Source organism: Malaya genurostris, chromosome 2 (genome assembly GCF_030247185.1).
Source record: "Malaya genurostris strain Urasoe2022 chromosome 2, Malgen_1.1, whole genome shotgun sequence".
Taxonomy (NCBI): Eukaryota; Metazoa; Arthropoda; class Insecta; order Diptera; family Culicidae; genus Malaya; species Malaya genurostris.
Genome location: NC_080571.1, coordinates 195,586,054 through 195,610,919, shown reverse-complemented (window position 1 = coordinate 195,610,919; position 24,866 = coordinate 195,586,054). Strand labels below are relative to the sequence as shown.

The window sequence follows — 24,866 nt, the reverse complement described above, 5'->3', positions numbered from 1 at the left end:
GTTGACAATTTTATTGTATTTTGAAATGATTGCTGCGCAAGTATCAATGGATCCTTAAAGGTATCGATACTTTATTGCCTTTTGATACCTTGTATCGATACCCAAATTTTGGTATCCCGATACCCGGGGTATCTATACTTTGCCTTCCGAGTACCATCCCTACTTTCTAGTGATTGCATTACCTTTCTATATGAGAAAGGCAAAAATGTCTCTGCAGTCGTATAATATGCCACACAACAATTCAGTGGTATGCCTCAAAACAAGAGACGTTACACCCCACAACAATGATGCTTTATGTCCCTTGGGAGCTCACAATCAGATGCGCACTAATATGTACCGCGCACTATTACTATTACTATTATTAATAAATAACGTTCCATTACCTCTCTTACCATTTCAGCATCTAAATGTTACTTATTGGAAGATGTACGACGCGATGAAAAACTGAAAGACATTGCCAACACCATCACGAATGTCAATCGGTGGAGCTCACCATGCATCACGGATAGTCTGCCGATGACAGTGACACCGGACGATAAGCCGACCCGTGACGAGAATACGGTACCGCAATACAGTCCAAAAACAACAGGACAATTGCGACCTCAGTCACTATCGATTCCTTCTACGGCCCCGGCCATTGTTTCTGCCATTGTCAAAAAGATTCCCACCGGAATCTTGAGCACTAAGTCAGACCTGTCGAAAAGTACCAACGCTAACCATACAACCTCTAGTCCGAAGCTGCGATCTAGTCAAACCCACGAACGAGGTGATCCCGATGGGGATTGTGGCCTCGACGATGCTCCCACAAACTATTTAGCTAAAAATTCTGAGCTTCGCGTTAGTTTACCCTCAGAGGAACTGCTCAGCTCTAAAAAAGGCTGGCTTATGAAACAGGACACTCGTACTGGTGAATGGAGCAAACATTGGTTTTCGCTGCGAGGAGCAGCACTGTTCTACTACCGCGATCCCGTAGCCGAGGAGAAGGGTGTTTTAGATGGTGTTCTCGATGTAAATAGCATTACCAATATTACCGAAGTGCCAGTCAAAAAAAACTACGGATTTCAGTTGACGGTGAGTATCTTGTATTTAGCAAATCGATTTTTATAATGTTTTCCAATTTAGTAGGGAACTAGACAAATAGTTCTAAGGGTATCATGATTTAATTAAACCATTTTTATTTTTAAAGACTTGGGACAACCGGAGAATAGTGCTTTCCACAGTGACTATAAGCATCGCGAATAATTGGATTAATGTGCTCAAGAATGCAGCAGGATTACCTCAGACCAAAGTTACACTAAATAATAATAACCTAGGACTGAACAATCAAAACGATGACAACTTTGACACGTTAACGGACAAGCAACCCCTGGAAATACAGATCATCGACGGTAGTCCAGTTCTAGAGAAAATCAACAGCCATAGTAGTAACATAATCGGTAGTAATCGGGTCGGCGTTGAAACAAATCGAGGAGAAGATGTGGTAGACAGTAAACCAACACAGAAGAGTCAGGACGTGATCATACACTTAACTAAATCGAATAGTACCAGTGATGTTATAAACAACAACGTACCTCAAAAATCATCCAGTACAATGACGATAGCAACAACTCCAGTAACTCCGGTAACTCCGAAATCAACACTTTTCTCATCAGATGAGGAATACCGCACCGCATCAGAAGGTGGTCGAAGAGACAGTATCGGAGACTGGGGTTCACCTTTATCTCCTTCACCGCCAGTCCCACTTTCAGCGATAGCTAGAACCAAAGATAGATTAAGAACATCCCATAACCGATTGCATAAACGTAGCCGTTCTTCACCACCCAGCTCTCGACGTAGCACAATCGATAGTGTGCAGTCTGAGGACATACCGTTGATCAATGCAGTTCAGGAAGAAGTTTGCATCGACAAAGAAGTTCAGCTTCGCTTACAAGCTGCCGAAAAGGAACTTTCGATGCTACGAGAAGAAACTCATGAACGTGAGGCCAGAATGTCTGAACTACTAGCAACATTGGAACGAACGGAACAAGAACTCACTAGAAAAAGAGAGAGTGAAGAAAATCGGGAAAAAATAATGATGCAACTGGATGAAAGTCGAAATAGCGCTCAAGAAATAATCGATAGGATAACAGTTGAGTTGGATAAAAGTCGTGAGATGATCAAAGAGCTAGAAGATCGGCTTGCACGTGGCATTGAGGAAAATGAGTCGTTGTACAAGAAAATTCGTGATTTTGGCATTTGTAGCCCAGCATCCAGCCTCTGCAGTCTAAGTACGAAAATAGGTAAGATGAAACGAATGGACTCCTTTAGCGATCTAACCAGTTTGAACGAAGTCGACCCTAGTAGTTTGGATAAAGATATGTTAACGGATGAATATCATGAACTAAGGGCACGATTTGAAAAAGCTGTGAGTGAGCTGAAGGCAATGAAGCGCGAGATAAAAGAATCACACAAGATGTTCGATGATCTGGAGATATCTTATGTAACGCTCAAGAAAGAAATAGATAGGCAGCAGAAGGAGCACGATGCGCAGTCGAAAATGATGGCAGATCGTATTCAAGATATGACAAACAAATATACGAATGCGGAAAAACAAGTACGGATGTTAAAGCAAAAACTTGTTCGGAATGAGAAACGTAGATCATTGTCTTTGAAAGGCAAGGAATCACTTTCCATCCAGAAGGAATTAGAAGAAAAAGTGGCTGAGTTGGAAAATAAAATTGATGTCCTAGAACATGGGTCGATCCTTGCTGAAGCGGTTGTTTCACCTCAAGAATCATCTGAGCTGAAAAATGTGAAGCGAGCATCTGCCAGACTACGGAGAAAAAGTTTGGATAGTGCTACAATTTCATCCCAACCAATGCAAGTTTTGCTGAGACTGAATACTCTGGAGAAACGTGTCGATACAATCAAAGCGACAGCTAACGAAATTCTATCTATTCCAAGTTCTAGTGAATCTGTTAACAGTTCCGAACACGTAACTAGTGGTACAAGTTCAAACAGTAGTATTGTGGGTAAGAATGAATCAAACGCAAATTATCCTAAGGTCTCAGAACATCTGATGGATCGTCTGAAAAGCCTGGAAGGTGTAGTAATTTCAGTTAGAGACCTTGTCAACCAAAGCATGCACCAATTCCAAAACCTAAAAACATCTCGTTCGCGAAGATCAGTTTCACCAATTGCAGATAAAAAAGACTCATACAAATTTGTTGAGCGTTGTCTTTCGGAAGTCTCAAAATTATTACGTGATAGCTGTGACAATTGCGTCATTCAAGATTTTGCTCTAAACAATAACATTGTCCTGCTCCCAGAAACGAACCCAATCAAGCTAGCACTCACACAGATGGAAGGTCAACTTAAAAACAAATTGAGTGACCTACTGAAACAACGTCGAATGCTTCGGGAAACAAATGGGTTGAGTCAAAGAAAGGACATGGAACTGTTAGCCGAACGTATTGCATTTGAAAGTGTCTGCTTCGGTCGACTGAGAAATGCTTTGGAACGAGCGGAAAATGTAAAAAAATATGAAGAGAAACTAACCAAAGTAGAAGTATCCGAAACTATACAATTGATGGCAATGCTAAAAGCTAAACTAGCCGGTAAATGTGGAATTAAACCGAACAGTAGCATTGATGTTCTAGCTAGTGTTTTAGCAAGAAAGCTTGTGTTGTCAGCAGGCAGAACGAGCAGTACTAGACCGTTGAACTTCGCACCACTTAATAGTAATCTGTTGGATGATCTGCTGCGACAACAGAACGAAGTTCATATGATAGCCAAACGTTATAAGACTACCGTGATGGAAAATTTAGCCTACGGTTTGGCTGCTGAAACTCTCAGCTACATTTCGTCTTCGAACGATACAATTCAGGGTGCAGTGCAGGAAGCTTGGCGACAAGCTCAAGAAGCAGTTAATGCCGAACTAGTCCAGTCGGAAATTGCCCACATTATGATGAGAAGTGCTCAACGCTACGAAAATGCGTTGACACCTGCCTTTGGATATGCACTGTCCACAAACGAACGAATAACTTTCGAAAATTTTGCCGACGCTGTACAGGATGTTCTGCGAAGAGAAATGGAAATGGCAGTCACACAACTAACGGAGTGCTACGAAGAAAGTCTAGCAAAAATGAAACGTGGCCAATGGCGATTACATCTGGAACAAGAGAGAAAACCTAGCGAAGGGCGACAACTGTTGGCAGAGTTTGCAGATATTGTAGCTCATAAAGCATTGATCGACTCCCGTGTCCAGATTTTAAAGGGAGACTACGTTCCGACCAAAATCAAACTTATAGGTGAGGATACTAACAGCTATAGCGTGATGGCTTTGAAAAAGTACGAAAATTTGTACACTGATCTCACTTCTGACTTGGAAATAGCCAATCCAGATGACATCCTCGCCGAGGCGGACTTCAATTTCATGTATAAATACTTTGTAAATGAACATTCGTCCAGTAAGGTGGACATCAAAGAGATATCTAACGCACTAAATGAGCTGGAGCGATCAGTGGTACTACTACAGAACACAGTGTTTCCGGATAACGTTCTGATCGCCAGCATGGTTGATGCTGACAACTTGCGAACCGTGTATTCACGCTGTTGCGAAATACAAAAACGGATTGAATCCCTGAATTTGCGTGCAAATGAACTCCGAGTTCAGTGCAACGAATGCGATCGACTGCAAGAAACGCTTATCCAAATAACAGATCAGCATGAGACTGATATTGCTAATATAAATCAACAAAACGATACAAGAGTGATTCAACTTAATGAAAAGATCAATGAACAAAAACGACTCATTGAAAATATTGAGAACGAAAAGATCAAATTACAAGAGAGACTCAACACCGAGAAGAATGAACTGGAGTTGCGCAAAAAGGAATTTAATGAATTGAGCAAGAAGCTTTGCGAATATGAAAAATTGTGCCATGAGAAGGATAAAGAAATAGAAGAATTGCTGGAAAATTTTGATGAGGAACGTAAGAAATCCAAAATACTACGGGACAAGTACGAAGAACTTTCCAACAATTACCAAAGAAATGCAGAAGAATACTGCGAATTGGAAAAAGAACGTGATTACGTGTTTGATCAAATCCAAAGGGAAAATGATCATGTGAAAAAGCTTGAAAGGCATCTGGAAATGCTGGAAGCAGAACATGCTCAACAAATCGACAATCTACACGCTGCCTATCGGGAACAACAGATGGCAAACGAAATCGATTCGCAGAAAGACAAAGACGACGAAGACAGCCTGCGGTCAAGATACCAAGCAGAAATCGAGCAACTGAGAGTAAGTGATATGTTTTAAACGGCTGCAGTAAAAAAATGCAAACAAATCTATTTTTATTAAATCCTCTAATTCAGGCTCTATGTGAAAAAGGACTTGCTGCAATGGAAGCATCGCACAAGCGCATCATACACGACTTGCAAGAGAAGCACCAACATGAAATATCCCGGTTGATCGTCGAAAAGGAACAAGCACTGGCCGAAGAGACACAGGCACGATTTTTTTAACTATCATATGGTTTGGTTTTATATAATGGTTTTCTTTTACATTCACTCAGGCAACTTTGGCAGCTCTGGATGCGATGCGAAAAGCTCATCAGAATGAAGTCCAGCGAGAAGTTGCACGTTTTAAACAGGAGTTTTTGAAGCAGTTTCAAAAAGGAGGCCAGCCACCCGTCAGCTATAAGGAAAAAGAGTTCGTTTATTCGTTAATTAGAAAAGTCTACTCTAACTTTATTGTATTATATCTATTTCTTCAATCTAGGCTAGAATTGGAAGAAGTACGCCAAGAAATTCTTTCCCTGTCAGAAAAATACTCGATGAAATGTGTTGAAACAGCTTCGCTCGAGGAAAAGCTCAGGATAGCTTCACAGCAACTGAAATATTCTCAACAACACATTCAACAACTTGACGTTAGGTAAATCATCCGTTAGTGCAAATAGTGTAAACAAATCACTATATCACTTTATACCCTCAGAAACAAGCAATTGCGAGCACATTTTGTGCTGGGAGAATCCGATGAACCTGCTTCTAGCAGTTACACACCAAAAGGAAGTCATCAAAACGCGGTCAGTACTTGATATCTTGTTACAAAATGATAAACAAAATCCAGCTTTTTAATTCCGCTAAATGCCAAAGGGCTTAACATTTCCGAATAGATTGAGGTGAAGCAGCCATGGTCTTCGAGTTTGGGTAGTCAAGCTATCGTAACCATTATTTTGAAATAGAAATCTGGATTTCAGTTCCTGAAATGTTTGGCAAATACTTCATTTCTCGTTTTTAATCGTCTGGATGTGATTTTTCTAACCCATTGACTCAAACTAACAGCATGAAGATGTGAGCAGTGTAAGGAGCTTCCTAAACAGCAGTAATTCGACGACTTCGACTGTGCAAGTGGATTCGATGTTCAGTTCTACAACAACGTCGACTGCTACTTTAATAAGCGGTACCAATACGGCGTCAGTAACCAGCAGCAGTCAACCTTCCTCAGGCCATTGTGTTAATAATCACAACAAAGAGTACCATATTATTAACAATAAGAAAGAATCACACCCAAGATTGAAGTTTTGCGAAGGTATTCCATCGTTCCGCAGCATTGAAATAGTTTTTCTAGTTTTTTCTAAAGGAGACAAAGGGCTACTATACGTTTTTTCTATTTAGAGCATTCACGTCGCTTTACCGTATCGCTATTACTGTAAATACTCACTTATATCCACTCGTATCCGATACATAAGTAGAAGGGAGCGGGTCATTTCCCCGAAAGCCATTTCACCGAAAGTCGTTTCGCCGAATGCCATTTTACCGAATGGGTCATTTCGCCGAAAAAAACATTTCGACGAAAGGATCATTTTTTTAGGGTCAAATATATCTTTTTGTTTTTATATCTCCACATGTGGCGGTACAAAGCCGTCGCGCCAGCTGGGTTGGCCACCGATCCACTGTCGGAAGCGGCAGCCTCTTGCATACAAACCTGTAACCGCCTCGTTTGCCCGGTCTACTCAAAACTGGGTATCTTTGCTTCAGTTAGGTCCAAACGGACGCTAGCGAGGTCGAATAGCATACGAACAAAACGATGTGGCGAAGCCGCATTAGATATTTTTCCATCTGCACTCGGAAAATTCCGCGAACAATTGCCTGATAGGTACACTAATAAAGTCAACAAGTTATTTTGGGAATTCCGTTCTGAGGTTCATGAATAAACCTACAAAAATTATTCAAGTCTCTGGATCATATCAGAATCACGATTGTAGGTCAACAAAACGGGAGTAGACATAATCATTTTTTATTTGTCTTTTTTTATCAATTCTAATTACGATATTAGGAATAATGACGGATTCGGTGAAATGGCTTCCGGCGAAACGGCTTTCGGCGAAATTACCCTAATCCAAGTAGAAGCCACATTGGAGACGTGGTATGGAGTACACCATTGTACTATTTCCAAACATCTTGAAATGTTCACAATTGCTTGTGCTAAAAACGTCCTCAATCTGTTGAGCACAGTGAGTTGATACCTTTTTATCAATCTGCACATGTTTTTGCTGGAATATTCTTCGGTGATTTTAGGGTTCATGAAGTTATTTTAATGATCGTCGTTTCAAATAAATGTTTGAAAATTCAATCACTCATTACCCTGTAATTTCGGTACAGCAAGTCGGATCGAAAAAAAACTGTTTTAATCCACCTAGTGGTGTAATGATGCCTTTCTCATTTTATATTTTCTTAACTAGTATAACATACAGAATAAAACAGTGCTTTGATTGCGTAGGTCATCCTTAAGAAAACGAAGTGGGTTCACTATTATATGCACTTCCGGCACCGGAACCCGAGAACCGGCATAATCAAAGACTAACATGACATACAACCTCTACTAGTACGCACTCTAAATTACGATTTAAATGTTTGTTGCATCCGAAAATATGCAGTGATTTTTGGTAGGACCATAAGACCTTTCAATTGACCCTAAGATTGGGAATAACGGTTATGGGTCCAGTGTAGAATATTTTTTACGGTTTTTATTTCGCCGGTTTAAGTGACGGTGTACAATATTGAACACACTTTACCCTATAACTCCGAAACCGGAAGTCGGATCCGGATGAAATTCAGGAATTTCATGACACCCCGAGACCTTTCGTTAGAATCTAAGTTTGTGGAAATCGGTCAAACCATCGCTGAGAAAAGTGAGTGAGATCCATTTTGGTATATATGACCACTATTTCCGGAACTTCCAGAATCGGATACCGGAAACCAGGATAGCTGGTATCGGTTTATTTAGTTGCCTGCTGATAATTACTATCGATTTGTATAGTTTTGAGACCAATTTAGAAAACGTCAAAACTACACAAATCGATAGTAAATTTTCACGTTTTTTGTTTCGCCGGTTTAAGTGACGGTGTACAATATTGGACACACTTTACCCTATAACTCCGGAACCGGAAGTCGGCTTCGGATGAAATTCAGGAACTCCGTATAAGACCACGAGACTTTTCATTTGAATCTATGTTTGTGGAAATCGGTCAAACCATCGCTGAGAAAAGTGAGTGAGATCCATTTTGGTATAGAAATTTGAGAAAGGCAAAACAAATTGTATGAAACCATAGCATTATTCCTTTGAATCTATAGTGTGGAAATCGATTAAGCATTCCATGGGATGTCAAAGTGAGTTCCACTTTAGAGTTTTTGGTCATTTCACGGTACTTTCAGACCAGGTATTCAGGAGTCAATATAACCCAATGGTTGGTATGGGCATGAATTAATATAACAAATAAATTGGAATAGTTTTGAGCCCAACTTTGAAAACTTTTTGGTATCGTCCTTTTTTATGACGATTTGAATTTTAATTCCAGAGTCAGAATCGGATAAAATTCATTATTTTGAAATGGGACGATGATTGTTTTAATGTGAATTTTTGTTTTTAAAATTCGAGCTCGTCTATTCCCGATATTTTCGGAAGCGGAATTCGGAAATCGGTATATAGTTGAAATCTTTCAATTCGTCAATTGTGAACCATTTCATTTTATTCGACATTTTTAGAAATCACTGTAGCCATCTTTGAGAAGTCCTAGTGCGTTCCAAATAAATTTTTTAGTACCTTCCGAGATCTAAAACCGAATACTGTTAAAACGGAAAAAAGTTTATTTGCTCATCGACTATCAAAATTTGCAAACCCGATTAGTTTATGGACATTCTTATAATAACCACCCTATACACTGAAGTCTTTTTATGCGATTTTACGTACCGCATAAAAGAAAACCGTATTAAAAAAAACCGCATCTCTGAAAATTCGCATAAAAAAAACCGCATAACTCTGAAAATTCGCATAAAAAAACGCATAACTCTGAAACTTCGCATAAAAAATCGCATGAAAAAGACCTTAGCAAGTATTTTTATGCGAGTTTACGTACCGCATAACTCTGAAAATTCGCCTTATAAAAACCGCATAACTCTGAAAATTCGCATAAAAAAAACCGCATAATTCTGAAACTTCGCATAAAAAAACCGCATGACTCCGAAAAAAGCAAAGCCTTGGTATTACATTCCTGTGGTGGAATTTGACCTTCTGTTTCAACAGACTTCGCAGCCGATTCAGAGTATACAGAACCATTGCATGGCTGGTACTACGATTCTACTGACACTACGAATCCTTCCAGGTCGGGGCTCGAACATACGACAACTGGCTTGTAAGACCAGCGCCCTATGCATTGAACCGCCAACCCGGGCAATAACTCTGAAAATTCGCATAAAAAACCGCATAACTCTGAAACTTCGCATAAAAAAGTCGCATAAAAAACCGCATGAAAAAAGACCTTAGCAAGTCCTTTTTATGCGAGTTTACGTACCGCATAAAAAAAACCGCATAAATCTGAAAATTCACATTAAAAAAACGCATAACTCTGAAAATTCGCCTTAAAAAAACCGCATAACTCTGAAAATTCGCATAAAAAACCGCATAATTCTAAAACTTCGCATAAAAAAACCGCATAACTCTGAAACTTCGCATAAAAAAGTCGCATAAAAAACCGCATAAAAAAAGACCACATAAAAAAAGACCTTAGTGTATCTCCTAAACCAGTCATCGAAGTTTTTATGGAATCTTGAGACCTTTTATTTGCATCTTAGATGAAGGAAATCGGTGAAGCCATTTACGAGAAAAATGAGTGACATAATTTTAATTTCGTTTCACATATCATCTTGTAGTTTCGGAACCAAAATTCGGAACCAAATGAAATTTAGAAACCTTGTCTATGAGCATAAGAAACTTTTAAGTTTGTATAGAATGTTTAAGTCACCTTCGAGAAAATTGAGTTAAATTATTAGTCACACACACGGAACCACCCGCGATCCCATTTCAACCAGAATATTAGTTGATTTTCTGAATTCGATTGGTTAAAATTTGGTACAACTAATCGATTGTTGTTTTAACTAAACTGTCATTTTTGTTTTTCGATTAGCAGAAACGATGGTTGAAACAACTAATTCAACTGTTGTAACTAAGACTGTTACTTGGTTAAAATGAAGCATGAGACTTACCTCGAACTTAACCTCAGGGGCACCTATCTGCTTCTGTTCCTAAACGTTGGCCGCCGTTTCACGCCGGCCCGAGTGTACTATACATCGACCGAAGGCTGGGCACTCACTCTTGTCCTTTATCGATTTTGGGGTGTTGGGCCAGGACGGACAAGTGGCCTTAGACGATGTACCCGAGAGTCGCGTATCACCAAAGAGGTACAATTTTCACCCGGTTCACGAGCGATCAAGCACTACGCGGAGGGAGAGGGAGAAGGGCGATATACTAAATTGGGTAAAACACACACCGGGTTTATTCGATATCAAACGGCCAAACTCGCGACACTAGTCGATTCCCGCCGCATGATCAATACTGTTTCACTAGACCGTTCTCCCTTTTTCTTAGCTTCGGTCTTCACTTTGGTCCGGAGTTTGGAACGATCTGTCCTGGTTGGCATCCACGAGATAAGAGAGCGAGTTCTCCTTCTAGGTCCTAGCTGAACCCTTCCGTTGGCTCGTTGCTACCAATTTTGGCGGATGATCCAATACGCGTTGAGATCGGGGTTGCCAGTCGAGTGCGTTCCGGAATTTGGTAGCAACTCGGTTATTTATCTAATTATTTTCTCTTATTGCTCCTATAAACAATTTTTAAACTACACATATATACAACAAAGTTTATGGTAAATGGGCACATGTAACACTGTTTGAAAAAAAAAATGCTGTCAATTAGTGAGGACACATACCTTTCAATTTCAACAAATATTTTAGTTGAAATAACTGGTGTAGTTATTGAAACAAAATTCTGTTAGTTGAAAAATAAATCGATTTTATTTGTTTTAGACATTGCAAATAGAACAATGTTATTGATTTGCGAATATGTATGTTGAAATTCATGAACTAAGTATCGTGGTTAAAATATAAACAGTATTTTATATTGACATGTAATATCATTAGGGCTGGGAAAACCACCGATCACTGCTGATTTCAAGTGATCTTAACCAAGGAATAAATTATCATTACGAAATCAGAACTGATCTGATCTCTAAGTGATTTTGATTTTTGTATGATCATGATCATGTCAAGTCGAGATCAGTGAAGATCTAAATTATAAAAAAATACTTCTGATTCGATCGGAAATGATTAATGTAGTAAAACGTTTTTAATCAGCAAAAGTGCTCGGAGGGGCGAGTAAATTTGTGAAATTATTAAATTCACCTAAAATGAGTATTGAAAGATGATGCCTTCAAACGGTTGAACTAAAGTTATGCACTGATAATTTAAGTCAATTATATGAGTTTGGGTGCATCAACGCTGGGAATTGGAATTTTGCGACGGCAATTCAAACGCGCCATTCAATCACAGCGCGTTCTGTGTGTTTGAAACCCTTCGCTCCTGTTACTTTTATAAATTAAATTCATGTCATGTCGGTATCAAACAGCTGGAAGTTAATCAATGATCGAATTTGAAGCATAAAATTTTTGCGCATACCTGAAAGATTACGAGATGATCATTCATTAACATTTTCTAATTTGTCACCAAATCTTTTTTATCTTAAACAAGGTTAACTTTATCACAACACCGCTGTTAGATAAACACTTGTTATCATAAATTTCTCAAATCGAATGAACACAATTTCACCAAACGCTTTAACCATCGATGTTTTTTTCATTGCCATTTTGAAGCAACGCGAACAGATTTCAACTAAAAAAGTTGTTGATTTTGCATTGCGATTATTGTTTTGCTTTCAACTGTCTCCAGCATTTGACAGCATTCAAAACAACATATTTTTCAACTACTTGAATATATGCAAATCAAAAACCATATTGGTTGAATCAAAAAGAAATTAGTTAAATCAACTGTCGCAAAAATCAAAAACTGCGATATTACAATTTTATGATCGAAGGGTTCTCCGTGCACATATACACAGTTGCTGATCTCGACGAACTGATTCGAATGGTATATGGGTGTTATGTTTCTCCAGCAATTATTGCTGTTAAAATCTATATGTTTATGGATTTGTTCTGAATGCGAAAATACTGCCATCTTTCTAATACAAATGTCATGCTCGAGCGATTATGCTTTTTATGTAGTCAGATACACATAAGTCCCGCTGTACAACCGGACGAGTATAAAAGTGAAACCAAAATTCAATCATTTCTCCTTGTGCATCAGATGAGATGTAGCCTTTTCACTCGCCAGAAACAGTCGTGTTGGAGGAAAAATTTTAGTACCTCTGTGATCATGATGCAACTGTCAGACCTTTGCCTTTCTCATTTAGAAAGGTTATGCAATCACTGTGAAAACCGACTTTTGAACCGAGGCCCGGAGGGTCGAGTGTCATATACCATTCGACTCAGTTAAAATGTTCAAAAATAAGAAAATATATGTTCTAACTTATCTCATAGAAGGCGCGACCGATTTTTCACAAACTTAGGTTCAAATGAAAGGTCCTGTGGTCCCATACGTAATTCCTGAATTTCATGTGGATCCGACTTCCGGATCCGGAAATATAGGGTAAAGTGGGTTAAAAATAGTATACCATCACTGAAAATGGGGAAAAAACTTAAAAAAATTTCTAAATCGACCTCAAATGTTTTCCAATTGATGGTTTTTATCAGTAGACGGTCAAACAAACCGGTTTCGGTTATTCTTTTAAGAATCGAAGAAAATTATTTTGAAGAATACCACAGTATTATATATGATAGTATGATTGATATGAGAAAGGCATCATTACACTACTAGGTGGATTGAAACAGGTTTTTCTCGTCAAATCGGAGTTGAGCCCTGTTTCTGCCCCGGGTGCAAGTTTTCCTAGGTACGCCACTCTCTTCTATGAATATTTTTTTTTTTTGTTTTGTTTGGATTATAGAGGTTTTAACCTTAAGGTCATTCGCCTCTTCGGGCCAGAAAAATTTTCTAACCCTATGTGCGGGGTTGGGAATCGAACCCAGGTGGGCTGCGTGAAAGGCATCGACTTACTCATCACGCTATACCCGTCCCCCGCTTCTATGAATTCCTTTCGTACCGAAACTTGGGAGCGATTCGAAAATTGAGTGCAGTTCTACGGCCGAGCATTTTCATAACTCTCTGGACCGATTTTTGAATCAAAAATCAATTTGAAGACAATTCATCTGTTTTTCAAAGAAGGGCGAATCAATGACATTGACAGCAAATGGAGAAAAAAATATCGATGAATATTTGGACTTTCAATTGGTTTCAATTTTTAATAAATCGATGAACTGTTGGTTTTTCTTTAATAGGTATGCAATTTTCCACTTTTCCTCTATATCCACTGAATAAATCAACATAAAAAGAGTTTCACCATTTTTGGATTTGTTTACTTCTGTGTTCCCTGTGTGAATTATGAAGTTACGCCGTCGCACATTTTTCGTCAAATTCGCTGGTTTCCGCGACTAGGACAAATCTGCGAGTAATTTTATCGTCTCATTTACTATTTTTAGCAGTAAAAAGTTCAAAAACCATCTAAAATAACGAAAATAAATAGTTTCGCCCTGCCTTTCTAGCAATTGAAGTATCGCCCTGTTTGTTTGCATAGAGCACGGAGGGCGAAACTTACGTTAACAAATGAAATGAACATACAGGGTTTTTTTTTTTGACGTATAAGGTGTACACATCAATCAGCAAATCATGGAAAATGATTCTACCAATTACAGATAGTTTATCTTTTAAAAACGAATAACTGGTAACCCTGCGGATGAAATGAAAAACCATCAGAAAAGACGCAAAAAAAAAGAATCAATGATTATGATACCAGAGGTCTATCAGATCAGCGCAATTGCGCTTATGATTACACTATTACTTCTGCTCACTTTCGTACTGTGCCGTTAAATTTGAATGAATAATTTCGACGAAATTGTCAATTCCCGAATTTATTGTTTAACCCTAGAATGCTCTGGTGCGGTTTAACCCTAGAATGCTCTAGAATGCTCTGGAATTTTGCGGAATTTCGAAGCTACGCGGTTTTATTTACACGAACTTCCGGAGTTACGCGGTCTTTTGAATATATGAATTTCTTGTTAACGGTTGAGATTATTTTTAAGTCTCTGACAATCTTCGAGTTTTCTGAAGAAATTTTTTTTTGAGATTACACCTGATCTCTACGTTTCATGCATTTTGCATCAAAAAAAACCTGTTTAATCCACCTAGTGGTGTAATGATGCCTTTCTCGTTTTCCCATTTTAACCTGTATATTATAACAGAAATTCCCCGAAATACTACAATGTAAAAAAGTTCAGAAAATAGTTTTGAAGATTTCTGTTGCATAATACTACTACATTGATACACTACATTTGAATTTAAGTCAGTGAAAATTTATTCAATCATATGTGAGAAAGTGATGTGAGCTCCATTTAATCATATTTGATTAATTTTGCCGGTACTTCCGGAACCGAAAGCTGGATATCGGCATAGTGACATTCGATTCATTCAACCATACACTAACATGAACTACAAATTTGTTTACAGTTCTCTATGACGTTTTGAAGGTGGGAAAAAATGTACTGGCAGTCGGACTTGGATAAAATTTAACAAATCATTTATTGGACTATCAATGGTTTATTTGGTTACAGAGTCTCATGGTCTGCCAACTAGAGAAAATCACTAGCCAATATAAAAAAGTAGTTTATGAACAAAGTATTCCTGAAATTGACGTTTTCATACTGAGCACCCTATCTCCGAAACCAGGGGTTTGATCCGAATAAAAATTACTATATTCATGGCAGATGGCATTTCACCAGAGTGATAAACGCTAGAGTCAGATTTTTGCCACACCGAGGATGAAAAAAACGAAGCACCGCACAAAGAGGAAAGCGCACTTCTTCTCAGTGTCGAATAGACAGCATTTGAGTGTGTGCTTGTGGTTAAAGCAGCTGGCGCGAGTGAAACACATTCTCTTCGCATGAATCGCTCACACGCGCTCTCGTCTAAATACACCCAAGTGACCACTGCCGCGTGATGCTGAGCGAACACTTCTGTGAACTTCAATTAATAGAGAGTAGATCTGGCCTTGCTATGAAAAATTTGCAAAGAAAACCGAAAATTTTACGATAAATTGTTTTATTTTGCTGATTTTGCGTGTCCACGCTTAATCTACGAAAACCATACAGCAGAGTGCTCACCGGCGTGTACACCTCTGTGAAAGTATCTGCATCCACCTCAGAGAATTTATTAGCTAATGCTCTAGCACTTTGGTGCGATTCAGTGGAAGAGGTAAAAGGAAATAAACCAACGCGCATCATGAGCATCATGCACACTTCACACAACAGTGGTGTATAAATGTGAAAGAGAAGAGCTCTCGTTGAAGTTGTCAGTGCGAGGGGAGAAATTTTGCTTGCTCTTCGTCACACAGAGGAGATAGACATCTCTGCTTATGACAACTTCAATCTCCGAGAAAAGTGAATGACATTATTTCACATTTTTTGTGTACTATTTTCACATTTTATGCATAACACCCTGTAATTCTGGAACCGGAAGTTGGATCCAAATGAAATTCCGGAACTTTGTCCGAGATTATAAGACCTTTACTAAGAATCTAAGTTAATATTTCCACTATTTCCATATTTTCTATCAAGTTGGAAATATGAAATTTCGGAACTTTGTTTGGAACCATGAGACCTTTAATTTGCATCTTAGTTAGTGAAACTCGGTTCTACCATCTTCGAGGAAATTAAGTGATATTAATTTCACATTTTCAATGCATCATTTTCACACTTTTGGTGCATATCACTCTGTAATTCCGGAAGCTGAAGTCGGATCCAAATGATATTCAGGAACTTTGTATGGAACTATGCTTCAATTTGCAAGCCCTGCTCGTAGAGTACATTTGTACCCCAGGCCAACTTCAAACGATCATAGTTCAACCGGTTAAGTGACACAAATGTAATGCAGCAGTGTAAACCAGTATAATGGTTATTTACGGTTATAGTTAACCGTAACTGAATAACGAAGATTTGACGTAGTGCTGTGGTACAAATCTACCCCGCGAGAGCGTTCTAAGGTTGACTGAAAAAGCCGTACATAGAATCTGCGTTGCCACATTTGTCAATATTCTACTTGGGCTAAATATTCTACTTGGGCTGTCAATATTCTACTTGGGCTACCGCGAAAATTGCTTGATTCATACCAAAGCAAATGCGGTGATGTTCTATATTTAATAAAGTCATTCAAAGATAGTTTCTAATAATATACAAAATAAAGTCAAGCATTCTACTGCGTGAAGGAATAAAATCAAATCCTGATGATACAAGGTTTAATGACATCTGCAAGCCAATAACAACATTATTCGTACCATAGTCGACAAGTCGTAAAGAAATTTAAGAAAAATAATTCTGGAATTTCTATTTATAGAATTTTTCTGAAAAATTTTTTGTTTCAAATATCCGAATTTTGAAATGTGCGATTTTAAATCAACAAAATGGTTGTGAACACCAAAGTATAACCTTGATATTACATTCCTTTTATGGAATTTGACCATTTGGTTCAACAGAATTCGTAGCTGGTTCAGATCCTACTGACACTAAGAACCCTTCCAGATCAGGGCTCGAACATACAGCTGGCTTGTAAAATCAGTGCCCTTTGCATTGAACTGCCAACTCGGGTTGCTATTATATTTCTTTAGTTTTTAATTTGAAAACAGTTTCTTTACGTTTCGTCTTCGACTCGTCAGGGCATGAGCCATAGCCATAGTTTCTCCACCTAGCATTTCATCATTAATCGTTAAGCAGACGTAAAGCTCAAACTCTACCTGAATTGCAATATTGCCGAAGTATGTCGTCTTTACTGACGTACCGAACGTGAACAGGTTTAGAATTAATGACCGAATGCTCAATACGATTTCAAGTTCTTATGATACGGCCAAATGCACTGTTCGTAAAAATGGCATTCTGTGAAATTATGCTTTGGGCTAGATTGCATTCGATAAAATAATCTTGTCGGCGAAGCGGATTTCGGTGAAATAATTTTCTGCGAAAGGAACCTGGCTAAGATGCTACGCCTTCCACATCTTTTAGCAAACCACGGAAATTTGGATGTTCCAGTTGCAAAAATGTTTTCAATAATTTTCATTCTAATAAATAAGCCCGGGTCAGTGGTTCAGAGTATAAGCATAAATTAAGTAAACCTAGATTTCAAACTGTACGGTGACACTGACAGCGCTTCAAGTGAGAAATGGGTGTACTTTTTTCCATTAGCTACTGTCATAAATCAAATAAACATAGATTTCCCAGTGTAATAGTAATGTAGGTGAGCAACCCGTGACACCAAAAGCGCCGTCTGGTGTAGAATGGGTGCGTAAATGCTCCCAAAAATGCATGCATAAAGTTGCCTGCGCGTTCAACACAACCACAGTAGCTAATGGAAAAAAGTACACCCGTTTCTCACTAGATGTGCTGTTAGTGTCACCGTACAGTGGAAAATCTATGTTTATTTGATTTATGCTACTGTGGTTGTGTTAAATGCGCAGGCAACTTTGTACATGCATTTTAGGAGCATTTACGCACCCATTCTACACCAGACGGCGCTTTTGGTGTCATGTGTTGCTCAACTACAGCATTATTACACTAGGGAATCTAGGTTTATTTTATTTATGGTAAAAGCCCGAGTGTCAACCTCGAAGGATTCTTTATGGCAAAGGGATCATAGCAATCTTGGATAAAATTATGCAATTGTCCTGTACACTTATGATTCGGCATCAAAGTCTGTTGAAACAAAAGGCCAAGTTCTGCATCGTTAACATTGACACACTGACTCGAAAAGTGACGGTGATTAGCTTTAGCTTCCAAAATATACGTAACCCAGCTACGCTTGTTACTCATACTAACTCTATTATCTACTGGCCTGACTCATTGACTTCTTTTTTTTGACATTACGTAATCAATAATTTTGTCATGTTTTTCAGGAGCCAAACTAAACGTTTCTACAGTCTTCCCTACCTCGATATCGACCGGTATAATTGATCCCGTCAATATGACGAACAGCAACAATCGAGCCAAAGTTCTAAACCCCAAACAGCCAAACAGACAGCCCCTGTGCAGCGAGCTTACCAGCACCTCTTCACAGCCATCTTCTATCAACAGCGTCCACAAAATGAATCCCATCCTCAGCACCGACAGTAGCAGCAGTAAAAGCAGCAACAATAACAGCAGTAGTAATAATAATAATGATACCGACCACTTAATCGAGCTTAAGTCAGCTTTAAAAATATGTTCGCCCCCTCCCTTAGATGAGAAGGACGTTGAACAAATTCATCGATTCGAATTGGAGATTTGAAGCATTACTAATAACAAAACACAACACAATCATGATCATCATTATTATTATTATCAACACATCAAACATCGCATCGCATAGCTTTTTTTTCGAGTGCCACACGCCGAATTGCACTGCTTTTCAAAGCTGCAACGCAAACAAATAAACCCCACCCTCATTAAGGAAAGGCTTTCGCTGTATTTAGGCACCTGCGATTTCCCTCAAACCTCCCACCAGTTAATTATGCACTCAAATATTGTTTCCCTACGAAGCATTTTATTTTATGTATCTAACTTAACAGGTCACTGTATATTGCTAGTTTTTAAATTTTATCCTTTTTGTTTCATTTTACATGTACAGTAGCTACGTACGACAGTCTGTGTAAACATAACTAACATTTAGTAAAATTCATCATAGGATAATCGTAGAATCTAACCAAATGTTCAACCTATTGTACTGAAACTTGGAATAAAGCAGTGTTCGAAAAACCATTTGCTAACGTTCGCACCTGCATACTGGCAGACGTAGACTGGACTCGGTGCAGTCAACTTCATCGTAGAGTATAATATAATCCATTTAGAACCTTTAGGAAGCGTTTTGAATATTTCAAAATTAAACGCCGTTTGCAGCTAGAAATTTTAGAAATTTGTTGATAATTTTTGTTTAACTCAGTCGAATACCCGCACCCCGAAATTACGTGTAAGAATTACGTACTAGACTTATTTTTAGTTCAAAATATATAGAAATTCTACACAGTCTTCCCCCGTCAACGTGGTTCTGTTTACTTTATGTTTCATCAATAATGAATGCATGTTTTTGACATATTACAAAACACATAAATCCCTGTCTGGTGCAATATCACATCCCAGAAATATCTAGGAAATACAAAACAATAACTCGTGCGTGGCTGCTATGGTATTAGACATTAATTTACTGAGAATCGTTTACTTCGACCCATTACTTCATGCGTGTTGGTAGTTTATCTTTGACACAATCAGTTGATGTGAGAAATTGCTATGATCACTTATTAGGACTGGAGGGTTCAATGAAAATAAAACCAAAAATTGAGAATTTAGTTTGCTTTTTTTAGTGTTCTTCAATCTTTAACTCGTATATTATACAAATCTTAAAGATTCAGTCGAACAATACAGCAAATTTATTTATTTATTTAATATAAAAATAGCTCCTCCCGTTTAACGTATTTCTTACCATTTTGACTGAGCGTTCATACCACAGATGACGCCTGTTGGGAACAGCCGCCATAGAACTTCTCCAGCTTCGCAAAGAACGCTTACTTATAGTCTTCGGATCTCCCGTCGTGTGGCAGTGCACGTTGATGATATTATTATTGAAGAAACGCCCTTTGATTTTTAGCTTACATATCCTTGGGTTGATGGTGCACTGGGAATAACAACAGATTGTGTGATTGAGAACCAGAGTAAATATAAAAATTTCTAGCATACATTAAAATAGTTTTATTACTGTAAATGTGGAAGTAAAAACTTAGTTTTCGAAAATTTTCTTCACATTTTCTGGTAGTGATGACAGACCATTGTTTAACGATATAACAGTTAGAATCGTGATTTTTTTTACATCAGGTGAGAGAAAAATAACGGAAAATTCTAATAAATAAGTATGAATCGACGTCGTTTGCAATCACATCGTTTTGGGTCACACTGTTTTCTCATCACATTATTGACTTTCAAGTCGTGTGACATTACGTTGTGTTTAATACGTCTTAACATTTACATCAATGCTAGAACGTCGTTCAAATATTCGTATTTTCGTAGAAAATCAGATTCCGGCTACAACGAAAGTAATGGCTGAATAAAACATTGAATATTTGAAGAAATATATCTTACCGGAGTCCAATCAATTTCATGTAGTAGATTTGCGTTGCGAGGATCTAGCTCCCGTGTGTGTCTCTGGAGGATTTCGTGTCACGAATAATCGCCAAACATTGAACAAATTTGTTCTTAATATCACGAAACATACCGCTATATTCGGACTCAACTTTTAGTTGCTATTGATTCCACATATGAGTACATGCACTTATTCACATCGCTCAGTTTCGCACTGGAGAAAAATGGCTATTTTGATGAATCACTGAATTTCAGTAGTCTAAAAGTTGTTTACCGAGATTTCGGTAAGTTGATATTATCAATTTGCTGATTTCGGTAAACACGGTAATTTACAAAACCGACAAAACATTTTAAATTGCCGAGAAATCGGAAATAACAAACCGAGAATTTTGGAAAAGTTCTAAGTGTGTATGTTCTTAGCTACTAGTTTAATATAACATACAATTTAAGCATTAATTCAGATGCCTTTTTATGGCCCAATAACACAGCAATCTCTCTAATCGGTACAGAACGATTTTGCAACACGATTTGCTTCGCCAATTCAATGTTTCCTTCAGTAACGGATGTTGTTGGGCGACCAGGGATCTCATCATGATCCAAGCTTGTACGACCACCTTTGAAGCGTTTATACACACTTAAAGTTTTTAGCTGAGTCTCGGCAAAAAAATGCCGAGATTCGCACAGCCGAGTAATCAGCAATCATCTCGGCAAAAATAAAATAACTGAGCGTCTCGGCAACCTCAAATTTGACAAACGTCAAATATTGCCGAAATCGCCAGCATAAGATTTACTGTTTGCTCAGTGAAACGTTCGCTGAATATTCGGCAATAAAATAAAACGAAAAAATGGAAAAAAAACAAATTACCGAATCATCAGTAATTAAAAATCCAGGCAATTAATTTTGTTTGTAATTTCTAAACATTATAAACACACCATTCAGGATCAAAAATTCATTTTATTAACACTTAAAGGAGGCTTACAAATTTGTTGCCAGTAGTGCTTAAAGCCTCTACCTTAAAACATGTAGCATAATAAAAAGCGGCGTTTCCGGATGCGGCCACCTTGAGTCGAGCTGGAAATATGAAAATTAAAATAAATATACAAAAATTTTCAATATTTAATGATGCATATACGGTATTGTTCAAAAAATAAACTTACTTGGATCTATTGAATTTGTCCATGCATTGGGTTATTTTTTCGCATATCCCCCAAAGTTTTGTCTCGAGGACTCTTTGAGCCCCGTGTTGGGTGTTTTTCCCTTATAATGTGATCTGATAAAGTCGCTTTTTATTAAACGGAAACATGTCACTATATTTATTCAATATTTTTACTTGCAAGTTTCTTCGAAGATTATCCATTTTTTCACTCGAGAATTTCATCAGAAAATAATCGCGCAATGCGAAGTGAAAATGTAACGCGGCAATAAATGACAGCTGTCGTGCTGAATCTCGGCAACAGCTAGCGCATATTCCGAAATCTCGGCAAACTTCTCTGCTGATGTCGGCATATCTGTTGTTTACTGATAAATTCAGCAAGTAATTATGCCAAATTTCGGCAAAGTGAAACATTTTACCGAAATATCAGTGAATGCATTTAACGAAGTTCAGAAACATGCGTATTGATTACTGAGCAATCAGCAAATTTAGGTGTTGCTGATCAGTTTCGGCATTTTATTATGCCGAGCTCAAGAAATGGTTTTAAGTGTGTACCACTCGTATGCCTATGTTTTTCCTAGACACGATTCACCAAAGGCCTTTTCAAACATTTTCAACGTTTCGGAACACTTAAATCCATTTGCAACACAAAATTTGATGCACGCACGTTGTTCTAAATTTTCATCCATTATAAAAATCGCCACACGAAAATTTTTCAACTTCTTTGTATAGACGCCAAACAAAAACTAATCATACGATATGCGTCAAAATTTGACAGAATGTGTATAAAAGTGTTGCCAACGTTGAGAGAATAAAAGTTTACCGATTGGACAAGTGCGAGAATTTTTAAATGAAAATTCCGATTCTTTTTTGATCATAAGGTATTACTTCTGTTCGGTTTAGAATCGTTCTAATTTGTTAAAACAAGTGTGACGGTTTCGTTTACTAAGAAATGAATAATATAGAATGTGTAAGTAGTGATGACAGCTTTGATGGGTATCGTTCGAAATTCCAAGTGTTCCCAAACGAGAGTCGATCGAATCGTACATGTCGAACGAAATAAAGAATGCAAAATTCGAACTCGAACGAAAGTGTAGATTCGTTCGTATCACAAATCCGTCGGATTGCAGAATCGGGATGAATATTACATCTATTAACATGTAAACATAATTTTTGTGTCTGTATCCATGTTAACTTGAGCTAAATAACTGTGATGTAAATAATATGATTTATCTTTACATGCTTTGAACTGTAAATTTATGTGAATTACGGCGCTCCTTTTATTTGCAACTATAAAGACTTGAATTCACACTTTTTTTTCTAAGTGTGTAATGATGAATAGGTGGTTTAAGTTTTATGGCGTCACAGCAAGCATATAGAACATAAGTACAACAAGATTATTACATTTTTAAATTGAAGTTTTTTTTTAATAATAAGTTACTAAATATCTATTTTACTTCAATGCATCACCATAAAATCGAAGACAGCAATATATGGATTGAGAATCGGTCTCAACAATTTGAACATTTCCTTCAACTTAACTTCTTAACTTAAGTCTTAACAAATATTAATTTAGCCTACGTGCATAATTTTCGAGCATTTAGAAGCTATGTTGATTCACAAATTGTTTTTAATAACACTAAAAGCAAAGTTTTTTTGAAGGCGAGAATGTTCAAAATGACAAAATCAGTTGGTAGATTTTTAAATGTTGATTTGAAAGTATAACATAATTGTTTTGAACCAGTTTCAACAATGATCTCTGTTTGATTTTAATTAAAATTTTGGTCTAGTATCAATCAAAAGTATGATTTCTAAGAATTTGAAAACAAATATAAATCGAAATAAGAGTAGTATCAAAAATTACTTTGCAATTTTTTTTCATATATCGTTTATTTATATTAGTTCTTATTAGTTTTGCAAATTGATTTCAAGGTAATCATTTTGTTCTTTAAAACTAGCAAAAATGTATGATTTTAACAAACAAAAGCTTTAATTGAAATAACTAATTTTATGTTCATTTCATCTGAAAACTGTAAACAGAGCATTCACCCCTATTCTGTACGTCGATCGATTCGAAATATTTCGATCGAATGTGCAATTCCCTTTCTGCATTCCGTTCGAGTTGGGTATGAACTGGAATATCATGTGGAATCGATCGAGTTGTTAAATTTTCGAACATTACTCGATCGACTTGCGTACGTATTACTTCTGTTCGGTTCAGAATCGTTCTAATTTGTTAAAACAAGCGTGACGGTTTCGCATACTAAGAAATGAATAATATAGAACGTGTAAGTATTGTTGACAGTTTTGATGGTTAGTGTTCGAAATTCCAAGTGTTCCCGAACGAGAGTCGATCGAATCATACAAGTCGAACGGAATAGAGAATGCAAAATTCGAACTCGAACGTGTAGATTGGTTCGTATCACAAATCCGTCGGATTGCAGAATCGGGTTGATTGATTGAAACAAACTAATCCACTGAGAAAAATAATTATCATGTTTTGTAGTTTCATATAGTTTGCTATATCAATAAAGATTTTCTATCAATCAACTATCAATATCCTTCTCCCGTTTTTTCGGTGCCATCTTCCGGTTTCTGGAGTTGGTATTTCCGTTACCGCCACCACCACTGCTGCTATTGCAGCTTTTTGGGTCTTTTCCTTCCAGTTTGATCAGTGTAGGTGATATTCTGATTATTAGCTACTGCAATGAGGGGAAGGTGGTGGTTTCCTAGTATGAGCCTACTGTTCTTTGATCGATCCCACGCGCAAGAATTTGTTGAAAAATAAACTATAAACGATTAATTTGAACCAACTGTCTAATCTCAGATATGCATCAGGGTCATTACATTTAGACTAACTAGTTTTCTCTGTTTTTTTTGGGCACAAATTGACAAAAAACACTTTTTTCACTACAGTAAAACGAATGCTTCGTTTTGCAAGAAGGAATCCAGAAAGTAAAAAAAAAACGTATCAATCAACTAGTTGAGTGAAATCCAAATTAAGTTAGGGTAAGGGCTCCCTATTTCATCTCATTTGTAAGGACGTCGGCTTCAAACCCCGATTTAGCCACTAAAATCACTA

At 37.6% G+C, this 24,866-nt stretch overlaps 1 protein-coding gene and 1 long non-coding RNA gene across 5 annotated transcripts in view; one reads left to right on the top strand and one right to left on the bottom strand.

The window, feature by feature from the left end:
- The window catches only part of LOC131433131 (protein outspread), a 416,778-nt gene extending 397,240 nt beyond the window's left edge, over window positions 1-19,538 (top strand). For 3 of the 4 annotated variants that reach the window (XM_058599955.1, XM_058599954.1, XM_058599953.1), the window contains 8 exons: window positions 401-1,071; window positions 1,187-5,284; window positions 5,359-5,493; window positions 5,559-5,695; window positions 5,765-5,917; window positions 5,978-6,068; window positions 6,328-6,574; window positions 18,419-19,538. In XM_058599955.1, the coding sequence (XP_058455938.1) occupies window positions 401-1,071; window positions 1,187-5,284; window positions 5,359-5,493; window positions 5,559-5,695; window positions 5,765-5,917; window positions 5,978-6,068; window positions 6,328-6,574; window positions 18,419-18,789 (5,903 nt within the window). In that variant the 3' untranslated portion in view covers window positions 18,790-19,538. The remainder of the gene's footprint in view (window positions 1-400; window positions 1,072-1,186; window positions 5,285-5,358; window positions 5,494-5,558; window positions 5,696-5,764; window positions 5,918-5,977; window positions 6,069-6,327; window positions 6,575-18,418) is intronic. The other variant, XM_058599956.1, reaches the window with a different exon arrangement.
- A 384-nt stretch (window positions 19,539-19,922) lies between these two features.
- Window positions 19,923-21,215, bottom strand: LOC131433150 (uncharacterized). Its single transcript, XR_009230028.1, has 3 exons — window positions 20,631-21,215; window positions 20,232-20,573; window positions 19,923-20,169 (listed from the first exon to the last, which is right to left on the bottom strand). It is a non-coding gene; the product is annotated as an uncharacterized LOC131433150 (long non-coding RNA).
- Between the last annotated feature and the right edge of the window lie 3,651 nt (window positions 21,216-24,866).